Source organism: Microcebus murinus, chromosome 10 (assembly GCF_040939455.1).
Source record: "Microcebus murinus isolate Inina chromosome 10, M.murinus_Inina_mat1.0, whole genome shotgun sequence".
NCBI lineage: Eukaryota > Metazoa > Chordata > Mammalia > Primates > Cheirogaleidae > Microcebus > Microcebus murinus.
The window spans coordinates 96,782,192-96,796,753 of NC_134113.1; the positions used below are offsets into that span (position 1 = coordinate 96,782,192).

The 14,562-nt window shown below is 36.6% G+C and overlaps 1 protein-coding gene across 2 annotated transcripts in view; it reads right to left on the bottom strand.

Annotated features, from left to right (window-relative positions):
• Positions 1 to 14,562, bottom strand: part of NDUFA9 (NADH:ubiquinone oxidoreductase subunit A9) — a 449,537-nt gene that overhangs the window by 1,683 nt on the left and 433,292 nt on the right. For both annotated transcript variants that reach the window (XM_076007754.1, XM_012783135.3), the window contains 4 exons: positions 12,625 to 12,692; positions 11,020 to 11,096; positions 3,505 to 3,600; positions 975 to 1,041 (listed from right to left, as the gene is read on the bottom strand). In XM_076007754.1, coding sequence (XP_075863869.1) covers positions 975 to 1,041; positions 3,505 to 3,600; positions 11,020 to 11,096; positions 12,625 to 12,692 — 308 coding nt within the window. The remainder of the gene's footprint in view (positions 1 to 974; positions 1,042 to 3,504; positions 3,601 to 11,019; positions 11,097 to 12,624; positions 12,693 to 14,562) is intronic.

A 14,562-nucleotide genomic window follows, 5' to 3' on the forward strand; every position in this document is an offset into this window, starting at 1 on the left:
GAGTGAGTGCCGTGGCGTCCTAGCTCACAGCAACCTCAAACTCCTGGGCTCGAGTGATCCTTCTGCCTCAGCCTCCCGGGTAGCTGGGACTACAGGCATGCGCCACCATGCCCGGCTAATTTTTTATATATATATCAGTTGGCCAATTAATTTCTTTCTATTTATAGTAGAGACGGGGTCTCGCTCTTGCTCAGGCTGGTTTTGAACTCCTGACCTTGAGCAATCCGCCCGCCTCGGCCTCCCAAGAGCTAGGATTACAGGCGTGAGCCACAGCGCCCGGCCTTCAGATACTATTTAGAGGACAGTTTGGCTGTTTCTCATAAATGTACAGTCCATAGATCTTCAATGATAGAGATGGTCTAGTAATGGTATAGTATTTTTATTTTATTTTATTTTATTTTGCATCCTCCCAGGAGCAGGTGCACATGCAACATGAGATGAAGTCTGAGAAGTGACTATTGAATTTGGCAGCATGGAGCTCATGCTAACCTTGGAAAGAGCATTTTCTTAGGGGAAAAATGGTAATAAAAGCATGATGGGAGTGGGTTAAAGAAAGAATGAAGAAACTATGAATAGCAGGTAAAGACAGCTCTTTTGAGGAGTTAGGATATGAAGGGACACAGACAAACAGAAAAGAGGCTAAAAGAGCTATAGGAAGATGAGAGGGTGGGACCTTGAAAAGAAGGTGGGACAGGGGAGGGCAGCTTTACACATGTTTATGTGTTGTTAGGAATGATACAGCTGAGACAGAAACACCCATGTCAGAGAGAAGGTAATGGAGGAGCCACTCCCTGCAGCAGGACAAGAGTGGGTGAGTTTCAGTGCTCTAATAGAGAGGCTGACCTTAGACAGCAGGAACAGCCAACAGCATGGAAATTTCCAAGCAAGCAAATAAAAATACATTTTAACTCCTCCCTCTCTGCAGCTCTCTGCCCAGCATCTCCCAGGCAGATGTTTGCCACATGTACACTCACCCGCTCCACTTTATCCCTTGTTGTCCAGGGCTCGAATGGGCTCATTTCAAAGACTCTTGCTATTAATCTGAAAGAAGGAATATATATGGTACATGGGATAAGTGTCTCTATGCCTCATATTTAAACTAGCCTATAGGAACCATAGGATTAGAGGCTGCTATAGAAGCAGGAATTCACTGATTTTTTTTTTTAAGAAAATAACCAACATCTTAGCACCATGACCTATAAGGCTTTTTAGTCCCTGTTTCCTTTCAAGCCAACCTGGCTGACTGCTATAAGTGCTGGCATATGTTATCCTCCAAAGTGACAACAGATCTTGAAACTTAAAATGAAATAAAACCAACAAAAAAACCAAAACAAACAAATAAGATCCAACATTCAATAAAGTCTATGAAATTCAATCTCATCTAAGCCTTGGATACTCGAATATGCTGTTATTTAAGGCTGTAGGGCAAGCTGAGTGAAGCGTGCAATATAAAACTTAATTCCCAAAAGCAGGGGCTCCTGGAAATAAAAAAATCCAAAAGAAATATAAGATCTATAATTTGAATCAGGAAGAGAATGTAAACCTTTCTTGACTACTGCCATTTCTGCACTGTTAATGAAAACTGAGGAGGCTCCATGCATGTAATCTGAGCTCTGATCATAAGTATCCTCAGGGCAGTGGGTTTTTCTTTTTCTTTTCTTTTTTTTAATTTTTTTTTTTTTTTTTTTTTAATAAAGACAGGGTCTCTCTGAGTTGCCCATGCTGGTCTCTAATTCCTGGGCTCAAGTGATCCTCTGCTGAGACTACAAGCATGTGCCACCACACCTGGGGACTGCAGGCTTTAAACTGGCATCTGAGGGACCCTAGGAATTCGCTGGGGCCCTATAGAGACCTAGGGGTCAGGGGCTGGGGCATATGCTTTGAGTATCAGCCATCACTACAACCAGACCAGCTTTGCTTTTATCTTATTTACCTGGTGAGTCTTTATGTAAAAACCCAGGGAATATAGGGTTCCACAGCTTTTTAAAAGCTTGAAAAACATCGTCCTGATGGATGGTATAACTAAATGAGAAAGGAAGTTGGTGAGAATTTCTCTAGCAACATACATAGTCTCAGAATCCAGTCAATGGCAGAAAAGGGTAATTTATTGGGCTAACATAGCTTAATAAAAACATCCTTTACATAACTCCAACTTTCTGTGCTCTGGTTCCACACTAACATACCGTCTCTGGTCTCTATTTTAGTGTCCTCGGCAGACCATGCCATGGGCACATGCCAACTCCACCTGTAACTCAATTTTACATACAACTGTGGAAGTGCCCCACTGTAGCCTGGTTTACACATCCCCCACTGCACTGAAGCCATAGTCACAAATGGTCATCTGTAGATATTTTTTGGTTCTTTATATTATTTGACTTTTCTGTAGCACTTCTTTCCACAAATATTCAGAGTGCCTTCTGTGCTAGGCATTCATTGTTCCATAAGCTACAGACACAAGCTAACAAAACAGCAATGTTCCCCTTCTTAAAACATCTATTCCCTCCATTCCTTCCTTAAAACACTCCCTTCCCTTTGGTATCTAGACTTCTAAACTCTCTTCATTTCCCACTCTTCATTTCTGTCTAATCACTCTCAGTCAGCCTGCTTGGTAAGTTTCTCCTATTCCAGGGGTCTCTTGATGGAGGTATTCCCCAACACATCCATAGCCCTCTTTTCTACTCACTCTACAAACTCTCCCTACCACTTCATAGATCACTGTATTAAATGAGACAAAGTAAATAGCTTCAGATATAAAACACTCTCAATAAATATTGTCATCACACTATATTCTAATTGGTTGTCTATTTTTCTGATACCCCCACTAGACCACAAGCTTTTTGAGAGTTTACTGTAATATCCTGAGTACCTAGTACATTTCCTAAGACATAGAAGGCAATCAATTAATATTTGTTGAATGAAGGCATGAAAAACAAATGAAGGACTGAATTGCCATGTTGGTTCATAAATCAGTCTGTGGCACACTGGATGTGAAAGTCTCCCTGACCAGACCACTAAGGTGTAACATGGTAAATCCAAGATTGTAAATCCTCAAAGGGAAGAAGCGAACCAAGAAGCAGGGAAGAAAAAGGCAACCACAAAGCCAGGTCTGAATTAGCTTGGCTCCTTTCCAGCTACACGATCAGACTGATGGAGTGAAAAAGAGGCCTTGTCCCACTTCTGAGTGATAGGAGACAGAAGAAACCTGACTGTTCCCTTACACAATCTGCCAAACAAGACACTACTCCAAAATTAAACTCAGTGGTTTTTAGTTGGAGAATCTGAAGAATTGCAAATTTAATCTCCATTGTATTCTTATCCTCACTAATCTACTGATTCTTCCCTAGGGGCTCCCCTAGACACTAGGAGCCCCTCTTAGTTAGAGATTCAGAGACTGGACCCTCACAGTAACAGGCATACTCCCTATGATCCTAAGGGAGGGCATCAGGAACAAGTGTATAGAGTTTGCCCTTTTTAGAAGGCACACACAAGCAGCATCCTACTTACCTATAGGCAAAACGTGGCAAGGGGTATGGGAGGAAGGGCCTGTGAGCCACGGCAAAGACATACTGCACCAGCTCAAAGAGGCGGTATCGATTTGGCCTGCAAAAGAAAGTACAATGTTCTTCAATTTATTTGCTCCTCACAAGTTTTCTTTTTTAATAAAATAATATTTTTCCTACAAAAAGGAAATATACATGTACCATAAAAAATTACAGATTAGTGCAAAGAAAAATCACCCATAATTCATTACCAAAGACAGTTAATATATTTGATATATATCCTTCTCATCCCCTTGCACATACATTTTTTGTTTTTATAAATATAAGATTACACAACCCATCCTACTCTGTAATGTCTTTTTCATTTAATATTACTTTATAATCATCTTTCCATGTCATAAAATATTTTATTGCATCTTTATTGCACATACTGCATTGCATGCAACCATAATTATTTTATCAATTCCCAGTTTTGAGATATTTAAGCTATTAAAAACCCTTTTCTTTTATAAAATAATGCTTTAATGAACATTCTTATAGTTAATATTTATACTTATCCATTATATATTTCTAGAAGTAAAACTGTGAAAAGTATATTTTGAAATTTTAAAGCTTTCAATTGAATACTTCTAAACTGCCTTCCAAAATGGTTATACCAATTTACATAAAATGTCAGTCAGAATGCCTCTTCCACCAAAAATGAGATTAGTCATAAAAAAAATAAAATTTTGCCAATCTGCAAGGTAAAAAATATGCCTCATGTTTTAATGACCATTTCTTTAACATGAGAGGTTAATTTTTTCTTTATATATTTTTGGCCATTTACACATTTATCTTTTCTTTCTTCCTAGAGTCCCTGTCCATTACAATGAGTTGTAAGAATTTTTTATATTTTAATGATATAGTTGGAAATACCTTTTTTTTGTATTTTGCCTTTTGATGTTATTTATGGTGTTTTGTGCATATAAAAGTTTAAGCATTTTATTTAATCAAAACCACCAATTTCTTTCCTTTATTGCTTAGCTTCATATTTAGAAAATCCCTCTACAGTGACATAAATTTCCACAAATTTTGTCTAATGCTTTTACAATTTTTTAAACCATAAAATAATTTCCTTCTGTGACATACTTTTATATATGATATAAGGTAAAGATGTCATTATATTTTTCCCAAAGTATAAGCCAATTGCTACACCATTTACTGAATCATTTACTGAATCAATCCTTTTCCCTTATATTAAAATGTCACCCTTATCACATACTATATATATTGTTACATATAATGAAACTGTGTCTGGACTTTCTGTTCTAATCCATTGATCTGAATAGTTCTGTACTGGTATGACCTAGCTTTAATAATTATCACTGCTTATAATATATTTTAATATCTCTTCACCCATTTTCCTAATCCCTTTTGCCTCAGAAAATCTATGATAGCTAAGAAAATGTCAGCTAGGGGAAATATCAGACAAAGCCCTTAAATAGCTGCCTTCAAATTCCAGAAGGATTTGTAGGCTCATTACAGGATATATAATACATGCTATGCCAAGAACAACTTGAATTTTTATGACGACAAACAAAACTGATACCATGGGTAAACTAATTATATGTAATATATTTCCTCTTCAGCTGTTCTAAAGCACTCTGTGTTCCAGTAAATGTGACTGGAAGACTAGTTTAAGTGTCCTTGCTCATAAAGAAAGGTACTTTGAAGCCTACGTTCTTCCCAGCTTAGATTTCATGGTTTGGCATTACAGGCATTCCTCAAATATCTCAGCTAAACCTGGCCTCCCAGTCCTCTCTCCACTATACAGCAAAACCCTTACTTGGTTAACCCAAATATGTGCCTTCTCTGGGCCTGAACCTCCAAAAAGACACAGGTGTAGAGAAAATACAACTGAGTTAATTGACTTCACCTTATATTTTGGATCAGTAATTTAAAATGGAACCCTTACTCTGCTTGGCATGCCTACTATGCTCTCCTAGGAAATGCTGTTTCCTGTTCTCCCAGGGAACACTTCCTATCTTCTCCTCTGTCCTTAAATTTTCCATATATTAATACTTTTCTAGCCCACTCCATCCTGCCTTTTAGCTGATGATACCCCTATATTCCAATGAGTAAAGATAATCCTTTAAATTCCCATAACCAAACCTACCTGCATCTGCATATATCCTTGACTTCCTTTCCCTGTTAAAATTAACATTTGCCTTTTATGGAAGCCAAATCTTCACTTGCACTCTGTAACCAACTCCTCTCAATTCCTGAAGGACTTTGCTCCTTTTTAATCCCCCCATCTCCTGCGTCATCAACCGCTATATTTCCTGGACCATTCTTAATCAAGTTATAAACAAGACCTACAATCTTCCTAATCTGGAGTGGGACTTCCTACGATAGCATATTTATCTTCCACTGTCATCTTTTTATCCCTTTCCTCTGCTCCCTTTTATAGTAGAATTTCTCCAAAGAGTTGCCTACCTGCTGCCTCCACTTCCTACCCTGACATTCAAACCTCCCTGCAGTCCTATCTGCCCTTTGTCCCAATGACGTCATTATGTTCATTAACCTTACACCAGTCTCCATGTTGCCACTCACTCAACCTCTTGGCGGCACCCAATATAGTTCCCAACTCCATCCTTCTAGTTTTCTTTCCGATTCACTGTACTTTCCTTTCTGGTCATTTATTTTATATTATTTTGCTTCATTGTTACTTTTGTGTCTTAACACTAATCTACAAGCTCCATTAAAGTAAAATCTTGTCCATGTTATTCATTATTGTGGTATAATTTATATATGTTAAAATTCACCCCATTTAAGTGAGTAATTTAATGATTTTTCATAAATTTACCAAGTTGTACAATCACTACCATAATCCAGTTTTCTTCTCAATAGAAGAAAAACAAATGGCCAATAGATACATGAAAAAAAGCTTGATATCACTAATAATCAGGGAAATGAAAATTAAAACCATAATGAGGTATCATCTTACCCCAGTTAGAATGGCTTTTATTAAAAAGTCAAAAAACAATGGATGCTGGCCTGGATGCAGAAAGATAGGAATGCTTATATATTGTTGGTGGGACTGCAAATTAGTATAACCTCTATGGGAAATGGTATGGAGATTCCTCAAAGAACTACAAGTAGATCTACCATTCGATTCAGCAATCCCACTACTGGGTATGTACCCCCCAAAAAAGAAGACTTTTCATCAAAAAGACACCTGCACTCAAATGTTTACTGCAGAACAATTCACAATCACAAAGATGTGGAATCAACCCAAGTGCCTATCAATTTATAAGTAGATTAATAAAATGTGGCATATGTATACCATGGAGTACTATTAAGCCAGTTTTAGAATATTTATGGTTAATCCCAGTTCTTACCCCAGCCCCAGGCACCAACAAATCTAGTTCAATTTCCCTTTTATGGATATTTCATATAAATGGAATCATACAGTATGTGATCGTCTATGTCTGGCTTCTTTTACTTGCCAAAATGTTTCTGAGGTTTAGACATGTAAAATGTGTCAGTATTTCATTCCTTTTTATTGTTGAATAGCATTCTATTATATGTTTTACTTCTCCATTCATCAGTTGATGGATATGTATGATTTTCCCAATTTTTAGCCATTACAATAATGCTGCTATGAACATTCATGCATAAGTCTTTGGGTGGACATGTTTTCATTTCTCTTGGGTAAATATGTAGGAGTGGAATTGCTGGGTCATATGTTAAATCTATGTTTAACTTTTTAACAAGAAGGCAAACTGTTTTCTAAAGTGGCTCTACATTTTTACACTCCTCCCAATGATGTGTGAATGTTCCCATTTCTCTACATCCTTGCTAATATTTGTTATGTTTTGTCTGCGAAGTGGTATCCCATTACAGTTTTGATATGCATTTTCCCTAATGACTAATGACATCAAGCATTCTTTCATGTGCTTTTTAGCTATTAGTATATGGTTATTCACATCTTTTTAAATTGGGTTGTCTTCTCATTATTGAATTCTAAGAGTTCTTTGTATATTCTGAATACTACTCCTTTATTAGATATATGATTAACAAATATTTTTCCCAAATTGGTGGTTTGTCTTTCATTTTCTTAATAGTGTCTTTTGAAATATAAAAGTTCTTAATTTTAAAGAAGTCTAATTTATCAGTTTTTCCTTTTATGGATTATGCTTTTGATGTCATAGATAAAAAAGCCTTGCCTAACCCAAGGTATACAAAATTTTCTATTTTTCTTCTATTTTTACAGTTTCCACTCTTACATTTAGGTCTATGAATTATTGAATTAATTTTTTCACATACAGTGTGAGGTAGGAGTCTAAGTTCCATATCCTTTTTTCATGTGGACATCCCAAAATCATTTGTTGAAAAGACCATTCTTTCTCATTGAAGCACCTTTGTCAAAAATCAATTGTCTACAATGTTTATTTCTGGGCTATCAATTCTGGTTAATTCATCAATATGTCTATTATGTCAGTACCATACTGTCTTGATAATCATAGCTATACAGTAAGTTTTTTTTTGTTTTGTTTTGTTTTGTTTGTTTTTTTTATATAGAGACAGGGTCTTGCTCTTGCTCAGGCTGGTCTCAAACTCCTGCCCTTCAGCGATCCGCCCACCTCAGCCTTCTAGGATTACAGGCATGAGCTACCACACTTGGCCTACAGTAAAGTTTTTAAATTAGGAAATTTAATGATTTTGGCTAATGTGGGTCTTTTGCATTACCATTTAAATTTAGAATCAATTTGTCAATTATTGCAAAAAAGTCTGCTGGGATTTTGATAGAATTGAGTTGAATCTATAGGTTAATTTGAGGGAAATTATCATTAATTATCATTTTATCATTTTAATAATTTTAATAATACTGACTCCATGAACCTGATGTCTTATCATTTATTAGGTATTCTTTAATTTCCCTCAGCAATGTCTTATAATTTTCAGTGTACAGTGTACTGGCCTTATACATCTGTTAAATTTATACCTAAGTATTCTATTCTTATTGGTGCTATTGTGAATAAAATTATTTTCTTAATTTTATTTTCAGATTATTCATTTGCTGGTATACAGAAACTTATTTTTCTATACTGATCTTATATATTTTGATTTTGTCAAACTTGTTCATTAGTTTTCACAGTTGTGTGTATTAGTATTTCATGAATGAATGACAGATCAGCATAATATAATTAATAACTTCAAAACTAGAGCAAAATTAAAATATTAGCCCCTACCCTACCTTAGCCTCAAAATATCAGAGAAATAAGCAAAGTTCTTTCCTTAGGCTGAAGAGACAAAAGGAAAAGTACAGATGCATATCTACAATTTCACAAGGAAAAATACCTCCACTGTCATGTCTAATATTACCTTTCCCATCACTATGCCAAACAAGAATGACTTATTGGAGCCTGGAAGAGACAACAGTAGCTGGGCAATTCTACTGAGTAGCAAGCAAGCCATTTCACAAAGCCATTTCTGATCATTATTCCTTGCAATCTAAGTATATGTACCTCTTAAATGGAGTCTGATATCTTTTGAGACTAGTATTTTATGAAACCTGTGCTGAATCCATTTTTTAGAAATAATTTTCCTAGAGTATATAACTGATTGCATGCTAATGTACCAAACTGGGAACCAAAAGAGAGACATGTATTTTGCAGTAGCTAGTTGATATGGAAAACCAAGTTTCTGTCACTGAAAAATTTTTACTAAACTAAATTAATAATAACAGTGAGACAACTGAACAATGTATGAATTCAGAATTCTGGGAATATATACTGTGCCTCTTGGCTTAAAGAGAAAAGTATCATTTTCCACTAGAGGCAAATATTTCTTAGGAATTAGGCTACAACTTAATTATTGAATCAGATCCCTATCTTTCATAGAACATCAGGTGTCATTAGTTTGTTTCACAGAATGACAGGGTTCTAAACCATTTATTAGGTGAATCTGGTAATTCTCAACTTGGCAGACGAAGTCTTAGTTTTTGACTTATAGTTAATTCAGCAAAAAAAAAAAAATCCCAAACCTAGGTATGACATGATTTAATAATTTCAGATAAATAACATAGCTTAACTGTGCCCACTTTTCCTGAAAGCAAATTTAACAAAGAGCATATAACAAATGATCAGTCTTGCATACCACTAGTAATTATACTCCAAAGAAGCCATTTTCAACCTTTGGGGGCATTGTAATACTCTTAACAAAAGTAATTTGATTTCACAACTATATTGATCTTAAATATTATATGTAATCATCTAGGGCAGTGGTTCTCAGACTTTGGTAACAGAAGAATCATTTATTAAAGTAGATTCCTAATGTTGGAAATACTCTTCTAGATATTGGCCTAGGCAAAGAATTTATGAAGAAGACCCCAAAGGCAATCACAACAGCAACAAAAATAAACAAATGGGACCTGATAAAATTAAAAAGCTTCTGCACAGCCAAAGAAACTGCCAAGAGAGCAAACAGACAACCCACAGAATGGGAGAAAATTTTTGCAAGCTACACATCTGATAAAGGGCTGATAACTAGAATCTATTTAGAACTCAGAAAAATCAGCAAGAAAAAATCAAACAACCCTATCAAAAAATGGGCAAAGGACATGAACAGAAACTTCTCAAAAGAAGACAGAATGGCCAACAAACATATGAAAAAATGTTCAACATCTCTAATCATCAGGGAAATGCAAATCAAAACCACAATGAGATATCACTGAACTCCAGTGAGAATGGCCTTTATCCAAAAGTCCCCAAACAACAAATGTTGGCGTGGATGCGGAGAGAGAGGAACACTACTACACTGCTGGTGGGACTGCAAACTAGTTCAACCCCTGTGGAAAGCAATATGGAGATACCTCAAAGCGATACAAGTAGACCTACCATTTGATCCAGCAATTCCACTACTGGCCATCTACCCAAAAGATCAAGTCACTTTATGAAAAAGACACCTGCACTTGAATGTTTATAGCAGCACAATTCACAATCGCAAAGCTGTGGAAACAACCCAAGTGCCCATCAATTCATGAGTGGATTAATAAAATGTGGTATATGTATACCATGGAATACTACTCAGCTTTAAGAAACAATGGTGATATAGCACCTCTTGTATATTTCTGGATACAGCTGGAACCCATTCTAAGCGAGGTATCTCAAGAATGGAAAAACCAGCACCACATGTACTCACCAGTAAATCGGTATCAACGGATCAACACCTAAGTGGACATATAGGAGTAACATTTATCAGGTGTCGTGAGTGGGAGGAGGGGATGGGTGTATACAACCACAATGAGTAAGATGTGCAACGTTTGGGGGATGGACATGCTTGAAGCTCTTACTCAAGGGGGGAGGGAGGCATGGGCAATATAAGTAACCTTAACACTTGTACCCCCATAATACACTAAAATAAAATTTAAAAAAAATAAAAATAAAGTAGATTCCTAGATTCCCTCAAATTCTGATTTAATGCAAGCATTCAGATTCTGATACTATAAAAATGCAACAAAACTCTAGGAACTTACCCAACGAAAGCAAAGGTTTTCCCTTTGGCATCTGGATCCTTAACTGCATTAATAATTCCTTTTGATACATCTACAACCTATAAGAATCATAACATATGCTTAAGTAATTGCTGAAACAGAGAGAGGGAGACAGAAGGAGAGATAGGAAGAAAGGGCAGGAGAGAGGGAGAAAGGAAGGAGAAAGAAAAGCAGGCCACACGAATCACAACAAAGAAACTGTGATAGAATTAAAATAATAGCATTGTCTATTTGCAGAAAGCTTCCTGAGGAACTAGCCTTCTCAAGAGCTCAAATAATCTCTGCATTAGAAGGCTCACCTGAGTATTTTCCCTAGCCAGATATACTTATCTTCAGGTGGCTCTGGCCTTTCTGATTGGCCTTTGCTCACTATCTTGCCAATCTCATCTCTTACCATTCCTCCCAACTCTGATACTAAGGCAGCACAAACTGTCAGGCTGAACCACATGAATTGCTGATATTTTACCATTTCAATTTGATTTCAAACATAGAAATTTTAGATGGTTTTAGACCCTGTGCTTCTCAACCACAGGTGATTTTGGCCCCCAAGGGACATCTGACAACTGGAGACATTTTTTAGTTGTCCTAACTTGGTGGAAGAGGGGAGCAGCAACTGCCATCTAGTGGCTAGAGGACAGGAATGCTACCAAACATCCTACCACAACCCCCGTAACAAAGAATTACCTGGTCCAAAACATCAATAGTACCAGTACTGAGAATGCCTCACTTGGAAATCCAACATGCTCTTTTTTTTTTTTTTTTTTGAGACAGAGTCTCGCTTTCTTGCCTAGGCTAGAGTGAGTGCCGTGGCATCAGCCTAGCTCGCAGCAACCTCAAACTCCTGGGCTCAAGCAATCCTCCTGCCTCAGCCTCCCGAGTAGCTGGGACTACCGGCATGCGCCACCTTGCCCGGCTGATTTTTATATTATATATATTAGTTGGCCAATTAATTTCTTTCTATTTTTATGGTAGAGATGGGGTCTCACTCAGGCTGGTTTTGAACTCCTGACCTTGAGCAATCCGCCCGCCTCGGCCTCCCAGAGTGCTAGGATTACAGGCGTGAGCCACCGCGCCCGGCCTCCAACATGCTCTTTTACCTTGGGCTCCTATACATACTGTTCCCTCTGCATGTAATATTCTTCCTCAACCCCCTTCATCTGACTTATCTTAAATGTCATTTCTCCTGAGAGGTCCAAGTCTGGATCAGGCTCCTTTCTGATGTAATTACATAAAACCCTCTCTATCATAGCACTCATCACATTGCACAGTAATTGCTTTACTTATGTGCCTCTGACTTAGAGCAATTTGTGACTGTCTAGTTAATATCTCTGTTTCCCCAATGACATGTGACATGTGCTGTGTGCCTAGCACATTAAGAGTTCAATAAATTTTTCTTAAATGAATGAACAAGTGAAGACACTGAGAAGGAATGTACCTCTTAGGTAAATTAAGAAGCAACCAGTTGAAGCAAGTTAACAAAAAAGAAAATGACAAAGTTACTAGATTAAGACAAAACTAGAAACTGGATCACCCAAACCTCAACTTAGCTAAAGCCCCTTTCTAAGCTCCTTCATCCAGGATACTTACATATACTGGTTGTTTCTCTGTCTTCCGGCCCAAGGAAATAAGAGGTACACCAATAAACCAACGAATGTCTGGCAAAAGAAAGAATGAGAACTACCCTGAAAAGGATTCAGCTGCTACAAGACCCACCATTCTCAGGGTTAACATAATCATTTTGCATAATAGAAATACTATAATGCTAAATGCATGGCCATGCCCAAGGCTTGACTCTAACTGTACCCATTCTAAGGAGGAACAGAGGAACCAATAGATGAGTGATATAGCACAGGTAATTTAGAAAAGACCCCAGTAAAAATGGGAATTTGGTATATGACAAATGCAGTATTACAAATCTGTGGGAAATGGAAATGTTATTTAACATAACATTAACATGTAATTAAATGGTGCTAGAACAATTGTTCTATTTGAAAAAAAATTCTAAAGATAATGGCTCACTTCTCACTGTAAACAAAAACAAATCCCAAACATTAAAATTACATTAAAATGTAAACAAAAACAAATCCCAAACATTAAAATGTAATTGACATTACATTTACAATGTAAATGTAAAGGTTTTTAAAAGCATTTAAAAGTAGAAATTATTTACAATAGCATCAAAACGAAAAAAATATTTAGAAATAAACTTAAGGTGGCAAAAGACTTGTACACTAAAAATTCCAAAATAATGCTGAAAGAAATTAAAGAAGACATAATTAAATGAAGACGCATTTAAGTTCACGAATTAGAAGACTTAACATTGTTAAGTTGTTGCTATGGTTTGAATGTGTCCCCTCCAAAATTCAAGTGTTGCCAACATGATAGTATTAACCCCCATGAATGGGATTAAGTCCCTTACAGAGAAGGCTACATGCAGCATTCAGCCAGCTTGCTCTTCTGCTTTTCTGCCATGTGAGGATTTAGGATTTGTCCCTTTTGCCCTTCTGCTTTCTACTATGTGAGGATACAGCAAGAAGGCCCTCAATGGATACTGGCACCTTGAACTTGAACTTCCCAGTCTCCAGAACTGTGAGAAATATATTTCTCTTCTTTATAAATTATCCAGTCTTAGGTATTTTGTTGCAGCACAAAACAGACGAAGACAGATGTCAATACCACTCAAAGCAATCTACAGATTTAATGCAATCTCTACCAAAATCCCAACAGCATTTTTTGCAGAAATATAGAAAAATTCATCTTAAAATGCATATGGAATTTAAAAGCACCCCAAACAGCCAAAACAATCTTGAAAAAGAAGGAGAAATTTGGCCGCCTCACAGTTTCTGATTTCAAAACAAAACCACAGCAATCAAAACAGTGGCATAAAGATAGACATATAGACCAATGGAATACAGAGAAACACCCTTGCGTACATGGTCAAATGGCACCAAGACCTTTCAATGGAGAAAAGACAGTCTTTTCAACAGTGTTGAGAAAACTGAATATCCACATGCAAAAGAATGAAATTGGACCCTTACTTCATGCTATATACAAAAAGTAACAAAATGGATTAAACATCTAAACCTAAGAGCTAAAACTAAGAAACTCTTAGACAAAAACATAGGAGAAAAGCTTCATGACACTGGGCTTGGCAATGATTTCTTAGATATGATACCAAAAGCACAGGCAACAAAAGTAAAAACATAAACTGGACTGCATAAAAGTTAAAAACTTCTGCACATCAAAGGACACAACAGAGTGAAAAGACAACATACAGAATGAGAGGATATATTTGCAAATCATATATATGACAAGGGCTTAATATCCAGAATATATAAAGAACTCAACAACAACAACAACAAAAAACAACCCAATTAAAAATGGGCAAAGGACATGAATAGACATTTCTTCAAATAAGATATACAAGTCACCAAAAAGCACATGAAAAGATGCTCAACATAACTGCTCATTAGGGAAATGTAAATCAAAACCACAATCAGACACTACCTAAATGAACACTTTCAT